The 9,221-nt window shown below is 41.5% G+C and overlaps 1 protein-coding gene across 1 annotated transcript in view; it reads right to left on the minus strand.

Moving 5' to 3' along the window:
- Positions 1-1,566: 1,566 nt before the first annotated feature.
- The window catches only part of lurap1 (leucine rich adaptor protein 1), a 13,123-nt gene continuing 5,468 nt past the window's right edge, over positions 1,567-9,221 (minus strand). The window contains exon 2 of the mRNA XM_005743290.2: positions 1,567-2,822. Coding sequence (XP_005743347.1) covers positions 1,950-2,822 — 873 coding nt within the window. The 3' untranslated portion in view covers positions 1,567-1,949. The remainder of the gene's footprint in view (positions 2,823-9,221) is intronic.

Below are 9,221 nucleotides of genomic sequence, written 5' to 3' on the forward strand. Positions count from 1 at the left end.
ACATATGTATGTTTATTTTGTTTAAATCGCACAATCTGGCGCGTAGCTTAGAAACGCGGAAGGTCACCTTTCGCGTTTCCATGGAACGCCTCGGGACGTGACAAATCGTTAGTATATTATGCGTCGGGAGTGACTCTACTACTATCTTATATGCAGTACACTGGGGTTCATAAAAGCTGTTGTTTGTGGAGTGCGGTAGTCATTCCCAACCTCAGGGTCAGGCCCCTTCAAATGGGCCCTGAGGTAAATTTGAAGAGCTCAGAAGAAACAAAAGAGTTAAATACACAAAACTTTTGGTTATTTCTCATCACACATTTGCTTTTGATTTGTGAAATACACACAATATGGGCAAAAGTACCGGCCCACCCACACATTACACCAACAGGAGCTGCTCAGCCATTGAAATGATGCCATGAAGCTCCTGGCACACAGATGTTGTGCTGATGTTAATATCACAGGAGGTTTGAAAGTCTGCAACTGCTGAGTCAGATGAGCATTGGTGACTTTTATACCAGGTGCACTTTTAGCAGTTGGTAACTTTATGTGGTCTACCACTTTGAGGCTGTGTTGCTGTGGTTCCCAAACACTTTCGTGTTACAACCTGACGTATTGCAACAGTGGTACAGCGGTATCCTGTTACAGTACCATGCTTGAATTCCTTAGAACAACTCACTCTTTCACAAATGTTTGTAAAGGAAGACTGCATGGTTAGGTGCTTGATGTTATAGAGTTAGAACAATGAAACTAAAAACACCTGAAGGATTAAGGGACTCTGTGGCCCGATACTTTTGTCTATATATATTGCATTAAATCTTCTGCTCTAATACCTCTACAAACTAGTCCAGGAGTACATTTTTTATCGTCTGGCACAGCTACATTTACCTTATTACCCAGAAACTATCACCATAACTGAATAATTTTTCATTTGAAGAGGATAAAAGATAAAAAGTTGGGAATTACTTTCATACAGAATCCACAAAATGTTAAATTGATTATACAAAGTAACTAATAATAACTAGTTTTTGTAAAGGTTCAGAATTAATATATTGGTGGCAATATTGTTCCTAGATTATTTTTTAAAAAGTCAAAGTCAAGGCAAAGTTTCAATTTTGACTTGCCGATAAAGTATGTGTCAAACCATCTGAAGACATGTTTCAGCTCGTTGGCAGATCGTCTCACTGTGCTTTATTTTTCATCCATCCATTCGCTTCCGCTTATCCTTATCAGGGTCGCGGGAGCCTATCCCAGCTGTCATAGGGCGAGAGGCAGGGTACACCCTGGACAGGTCGCCAGTCTGTCGCAGGGCTAACACACAGGGACAGACAACCATTCACACGCACATTCACACCTAGTGACAATTTGAATTATCCAATTAACCTATCCCCACAAGTTGCATGTCTTTGGACGGTGGGAGGAAGCCGGAGTACCCGGAGAGAACCCACGCAAACACAGGGAGAACATGCAAACTCCACACAGAAAGACCCCGGCCTGATGGTGGAATTGAACTCAGGACCTTCTTGCTGTGCGGCAACAGTGCTAACCACCGTGCCACCGTGCTGCCTCCGTGCTTTATTTTTCAGGCAAACAAAATAACGTAAAAGAAAAGAAACTGAAATAATATCAGGGATTGTTAAAAAGACCCTGAGGAAAATCTGTGACACAGGATTTTAAAGTTGATTTTGTGAGGCACCCCTGTTTGGCTATATATGGTCCAAAATCCCTTAATACTGACATCAATGTTTTATAGGAAGTTAGTGCAGTTACAGGAAGGAACAAAAGAAGAAACAGGTAATTGTCTCTCATACCCAGTGTCTTTCACCGGGGAAAGCCCCATTATGTGCCTTTCACAACATCAGTGCACTCTTCTTTTAATCTTCAGTGATCTGGGTTTTGATGTTGCAGAGGGAGTGTTCAATAGTGGCTTTAGTCCCTCTCTGTGATTATTCTTCTTACAAAAACGTCACATCTTCTTGCGACTGCACCCAGCGCCAGTGGGCGTCGTACTCCAGATGCATTTTGCCATTCATTTTGCACGTGTCCAAGTCAATCTTTCCATTTTTGTAAGGTTTAGCTTTGGGGCTCTGGCTGGTTGCCAGTTTCTCACTGAGACAGGTGCGGGTCGGGCTGCCTCTTTGTGTGGTTGATTTCTCCAGGACACCATTAGCTTTAAGGCCTTGCGTTGGAGTACTGACCTTAAACATGGGGCTTCCCTTATCTGTCTCTGCAGTCTTGGTCCAGATAGGAGCACCTTGCTTGAGGCCCTCAGACTTGGCTTGTGGAGAGCTGCCGGGAGCTGCTCGCTTCCCACTTTCAGTTCCTCTAGTTCCCTTCCCAATGGCAACAGTCCCAGGTCCACTTTTCACTTCTGGAATAATTCCAACCCCAGTACCATTCTCACTTCCCACAGCACTAGACCCGGACTTCAGGCCTAACACGGGCCCTGACACCGCTGCAGTGGCTGTGGCCACGGAGCCTCCCACCATGCGGCCCCCAGCAGTAGCCTCTGAAACTAGAGGTGTGGTGGAGCAGATGACGGATTCAGAGCTGGAAGGGCAGTACTCATCCATGTCGTCTGCCAGCGTGTCCAGGTAGCTGCCAATGGAGATGTTGTCTAGCTTGTCATTGGGGTCCTGCAAGCTGCTCCAGGAGCCTCTCCAAGAGGTGTCGGGTCCCTCCCCCAGGCTGTACTGACTGCTGGTTAGGCTGCTGCAGCGGCTGGTCAGTGTGCTGCGCTCCTCAAACAGCCATTTCACTGCTTCGATGCCCTCGTGCACCGCCAGCAGCTGTTGCAGGATCTTAACGTCCACCGAGCGCAAGTGAGCCTGCGGACACAAAAAAGGAGATATTCTAAATTTACAATAATGATGCATGCTTACTTTCACAGTGGTCATGTTTTGATAGTGTGCAATGTGCAACAAAAGAGAAATCTAAACAGATGTTGAACCTAGGAGGCCGCACATATTTATGTAAAGCTGTCAGCTTTGGCTCTAGGGACAAGTGCAAACACCGTTATAATGCTATTAAACTATTCCAGATTACCCTAATTGGAAGAAACTAATAACAGAAACTGCCTGGAGTCCACAATACTAAAAATGGGAAACAAACAAAGTAAAGGTGGAGGGGAAACAAGGTTACAGATGGATATTACAAGGGAATGTGACTGAAGATGAGTTTGTAGGAGAAGCTAGTGAGAAGCTAGTGAGAGATGGAAATTTGATACAGTGGAAAGTAAGCCGCATTAGTAAAGAAAGTCGAGAAAAAGCTTGACTTTTTTTCCTTTTCAGCTGACTTTTAAATGCTGTAAATGGTGCAAAGGATTCAAAAGTTAATCTACAACTTCTGTCATAAATAAATAAAGCAATAATTGCTTCAGCGGGCCTCTAGCAGCCACGGGTATCTTCAAATACATTATGTGTGTGGGAGGATAAGAAAGCTAAATGGTGACTTAGAAGGAGAAAGATGGCTGCAGTCATGGAAAATTCTTCCCTAGAATACATTTGCAGAAGTTCTCAAAGCAAAGTGCAGAGCCCAGAGGTGATATATGGCAACAACATTCAAAGCTCTGACCACTGAGATCACCTCGGCTTTGAGCCTTTGATTTCAAAGTATTCTTCAGTTTCCTCCTTATGTATCACTTTCTGCTGGTCTATTACTGTGCCCCGGGAGGCTGGCTGTATCCCTTTTTGGGAATCATTAAAATTTGTGGTAATTTATACATATTTGTGTATTTCATCTCAGATAATTTTGGGTCAGACAGACAAAATATACAATTATAGTTTTACAGTCTTTTTATTTTTATTTTACTACATCGCACTGTGAAAAGTGAAAGTCCTACAAGTGTAACATTATGTATATTCCAGCGCTAACACAGCATTGGGATAATAAAGTGTTGAGTAAGTTTAACACCCCAAAAAACTCCGAGCAGAGGCCTCAGGCCACTAAGATCTTTCTGACCTTTTGGAGTTTAAGTGTAACAGTTTAATTGATCCTTATAAATCAATAAATCAGTCTGATGGAATGAATTGATTGATCCAACCTACTAAGTTACTCGTGTTTATCAGTTCTAATGAAAACACTGGCAGAAGAATTAAGAAAGCTGCTCTATGGGGTGTTTAAAAGCCTGACGTTCTTCCATCCAGATGGAAAATGGTGCACGTGAGCATGAATTAATATGTCTCATACTTCGTTTCTATGCATAGGTAGTGGCTGACCTTTGGATAAGCCATTCACTGTTTAAGACCACACCACAGGCTGCTTGGTATAAAAAAAGGAAAGAAAGAAAAAGCTATGGCAAATTCAAACCACTGATGTTGAGTGGTTTTCCTCCATCTTCCTCAGTATCAAACCAGCAGGAAGCTGATCGACATCAGTGGTTTCTAAACTGGGTATTAAGAAAAGATCATTTCTGCCCCGTTTTTTCCTCTAAGACTGCTGAATACTTTGACCTCTTGAATCTTTCTAAAAGTGTGGTTTGACTCAGCTGCAGGAGGGAGAGGTAGGGCAGGATGGTTCAGGGAGCAGAGTCAGGGTGGGTTGATTGGCACAGCTGTCACACACTGGCTCATCAGTCTCTCCTTCTTATGCAGTAACATGCTCGAACCTTGGGCTGCACCACAGGCCAACCACAGAGTCCGGCTCTGTGCATCATGATTAAAAAAACGTAACCAACAATTGTCAAACTCATCAATGGGAAGCAGCAGTTTTAATCACTGCATGCTCAAAGTTGGTTGGTGCCCATCACCTAAAGAATACTAACTTTCTCTTGGAGCTTACCACATTTGCTCAAAAACCTTTTACTTAGTCTGTGCCGTGAAAGATTGAAATGGCTCACGTGACTTGTAGAACATAACCACAGCATGACTAAACCATAACCAGACCTTATCCAGAGTGTAATTTTAACTGTGGAGAAAACACACAAGATTGAACTTATGGGAACCAGCTTTTTTGTTGATTATCACAAGTAAACACAGCCAACACACTTCAGAAGAAAAAAAATGTGGATATGAGATGAAATAGAAGGGTTTCATTTTACTTTCTTTACTGGAGGAGAATTGAGCTGTGTGGTCAATGTTCTGGTAAATGCTGAAGCCAAAGTCAGTGGTTATGCTAAATTACACAGGCAGACACAGCTCTAATACACACACACACACACACATATATATATATATGTATATACAGCTTTTTGTTCATGAATATGTGGGTATGAACCCACCGGCATCCTGGCACACACAAGTTTTGGGGTGGGGCTCAAGGCTTGAGGTTTTTGGCTGGCAGAGACCGAGTGCTTAATGAGGGTGGCAATAAAAGTAGCTCCGTGCCTGTCAGCGCTGAGGTGGCACAATGCTAACAAAGCTATGAGCTCCACCAGTCTATGAACACTTTGCTGCAGAACTACACTGACTTTAACTGTTGCTGTCGCAACAGGTCTTTTTTTTTTCTGCGATATTAATTTGGGTAACTTGGGTGGTTGGTTAGAGATGATATTTTTATACTGTGCATTAACCAAATTCACCAATGCATAAAATGAAAACAAGTTATACATCAGAGATGCATTTGAGTATGTAATTTTACACAAGCAGAGGGACCATCTGTGGGTGGCCTTGCTGCCACACCTTAGCTTTTTGGGGGGATAATAATTCTTCTGTAAGGCTACTGCCTCTGAAATACAACTAGATATATGGCATTTGCTCTTAACACAATATCTCAGAAAGTGTTAGTGGAAAATCTTCAATAAAAATGTAAAAGAAATCATCTTTGTCATCTCAACTCTGCATGCCTTCTTTACAGAGGTCACAAAATAGATTAGTTGCCTACAAATCAACATATTAAAATATGCAAACATTTTTTCGTAATGAAATTTAAACAATGACAGCCACGTGTTCCAGCTTTTTGCTAAAAGTGAAATCCATCATGTTTGTGTCAGCTGTTTCCTGCTTTGTTTGCTCTGCTGCTCTTCAAGTGGGACTTGTTTCAATCCCCACTATATTCATTACTTTGAGACTGATTTGAAGCATTTAATTACACAACAAAGTCAAGCGTGCACATCAAAGAAAGGATGAAAAAGGTCGAAGTGGGGCCAAAAAAGTTTAATGTGAATGGGACTAAGCAGCCTTAAGGATTTAATATCATTAATCATGTTTTTTGCATTTCCTGAAACATCGGTACATCGCCAAACACACTCCTGCGTCCTTACTCAGCATGAAGCCACGCACCAGCTGGCAGACCCACAGGTTTCTGGAAAGCTAATTTTCCTGCCTTTTATATTATCAAATAAGACAAGTACCTGCACTCTGCAAACAAGTCAAACTCGTTGTTACATATTAAAAGATTTCTGGTGCAGAAGAAAGACTTCATTTGTTTTGTATCCCTGCTAAAATCTTTGTAATATTTATCCGCCTCAGGAAATATTTATTACTGTGTAATGAAAGCACAAAAAGTACTGCTTCATAAAGTGTCAAAATATACGTCATAATAACATCATTAGGTATCTTTATCTTTAGCTCTCCACATTAACAGTGAAATAAATAACTTGAAGACGTGTTTCTGGTATCTGATCAGCTAATTAACAAAAAAAAAAAAACACAACACAGACAAACCAACAGTGTAAATGAGTACTTGTGGTCTTAAAATGTGCAAATACTGTAGCTGGAGCACACGGTGCCCACAGTGGGACGTGAGGAAAATCTTTTAGCTCTAAGAATATCAACAGAAGAAGACGACTGATGGCAACACTTGAGTGATCTCATCTAAGGGAATTTAATTGTTGAAGGCTTTCCTTCTCTAACGTTGCTTTGATCCCTTTCAGAGTCAACAGAACAAATGGAGAACCGCAATGTGCCCCGAAATGCTTTCAGCGTTCTGAACCTTACAACGAGAACACGTTATAATTGTTGGACAATTTACTACTCTAGATATTCACCTTTTTGACTTTTTTTTTCCTTCAGTACTTTTATGGACACCATTTTCTGTCAAGCTGTGGGGATGAGAGTGTTGAGCACGTGTAGTGATTAATACGCAGAGACCCTTGCAGAGACCCTCTAGTCTCCTCTAGTCTTCTTCCTGTTCTATTTCAGACATGATGATTGAGTTGGCATTTCATGTTATGTTGATTTTGTTTGTGCACATATGCATGTGTGTGAATAAATGAATGTATATGTGTATTTATTTGTGTTTTTGCTTTACATGTCCGAAATTAAAGTTTATCATCATCATCATCCTGTAGATTGTGATAGGGTATGATCCATGACGCACACTGTCCCATGTGGCTTCCTATCATCTCACAGCAACCTAACAGATTGCTGAATTACTGCCAGCTGGAATACCAGCAACATAAACACAGTCACTGCTCTCTCTCTCTCTTTCGTATCCCCTGGTGCCCGTGTCTGCTGTTTCACCTTCCCAATCTAACTCGGGCCCTCAGACATACTGCGTCCTTGCAGAGACCCTCTAGTCTCCATTAGGCAGCAGAAGGTCAGCCCTGGCCCTCCATAACTCGCCAGCTGCTCCATCTGTCTGCATTCATGTCTGAATGCCATTCTTACTGTTCCTTTTCTTCTTTCTTACTACAGGACAGAATGCTGAATGGCAACATGCGAGATTTCACCGTAAGCACAAGTAAAGCCAAGTGAAGATCACTGTCTTATGAAATAGCAACGCAAACTACAAAGAAATGCTGAATTTTGGCCCTCATGGAGCATAATATGCAAGTCAATGGATACAAACAGGAGCAGAGGCTCATTCTTCAAAGCTGATGTAGCCCCTTCTCTGTTTGTCCATCTACTTCCTGCAAACATTACTGTCTAAACCTGCTGTCACATAAGAAGAAATGAAGCCTGGACAGAAGACCTACCAGGCTCTCTGATATTATGGTTACAAGCAACAAAATGAGATGGAGAGAAAACAGGAAACAAAATTGTGGTGGAGGAATAAAAGAGCTGCAGGTCACTCAGGAATAATTGAATTTAACAAAACCCTGTACTGACTGTGACATCAGTGACAGCATAGCCAGTAGCCAGTTAGAGAAAGAAGCCTGAGATTAAACAGACTGGATTTTGATTCCCTACAGCTCAGCTCTGCACGGAGAGCTGACTTTGCACTGACATTCATCTGCCCAGAGGTGGAAGACAGAGAGAGGCTGACATGGGAAAGCTAAAGTGAATAAAAAAGGAGGAGTTAGCAAAAAGTAAAGACAAACCTCGAGCAACAGCATAACATTTGCCCTTTGGTAGCTTAAAATACAGATGCTGATCATTAATAAAATGCACAAAGCAGCTTATATATAAAAGGCCCTTCAGTGTGTGTGTCTGTGTGTGTGTGTGTGTGTGTGTGTGTGTGTAAGGCTTAGTGCCAGTCTTCTCTGGCTTTAAAGGAGTGTCTCTATCCAGTAAATCTGTTTAGATCAGTGAAGTGGAGAGTGGAGATTGCTGGAGACGAATGCGAAAGACAGATGCTTTCAAACTGCTCCCGCAGAGATGAACAGCAGCACTAAAATCATTCACAGCAACATTTATCTGCCTTCAGCTCTTTCCCCACCAAATCAAGTCATGAGCCGAGCCGGCGACAAACGTGTTCTGAAGTCACCCGTTACTGCAAACACATGAACACATTTGTCTGGAAGCAGTTACATAACACATTACTCTGCTAGAGTCAGTAATCACACTACAGCTACAGTATAATAAATCATTTAGAGCAGCTGCATCGAATATTTGATGAATTCTTTGTTCGTTTTTTTGTAGTATTACAGTTTTCTTGAACAAATGTAGTAACTGCCAACTCAGGTTCACTTGTGTGATGACTTGCATTATTTTCAGATTTCTTAATTGTTAAACTGTATTGTTTTTAGGTTTTGAACTAGCTGGGTATCATTTGGGCAAAGAAACATGTCCGTATCTTTCGCTTTCCTGAATAATGATCCTACGTCACTGTTTGGTGACTCTAAGCTGGCTGTCTTAAAAGTCTCTGATGATCCATGTCTATCATCCAAGTAACAGGAAATAGGATGTTAATGACCATAACAATTTTAAAGGCTAATTTTAAAGATCTGTAGTTTCGTTTTGATTTATATTTTGTACTTTAGGCCAATCGAATCAGTGTGTTTTTCTGAACTTGAGAGTTATGCAACATGTTTGTTTAAATCAAAGACGTACTGTATTAGAAATGTAACATGACTTCTTGTTTTTCCTGCTATTTAACAAGAGTAACACTTCAATATTAGTGGTAAC

This window comes from Pundamilia nyererei, unplaced genomic scaffold (assembly GCF_000239375.1).
Source record: "Pundamilia nyererei isolate P.nyererei 1_Seehausen unplaced genomic scaffold, PunNye1.0 scaffold00130, whole genome shotgun sequence".
NCBI lineage: Eukaryota > Metazoa > Chordata > Actinopteri > Cichliformes > Cichlidae > Pundamilia > Pundamilia nyererei.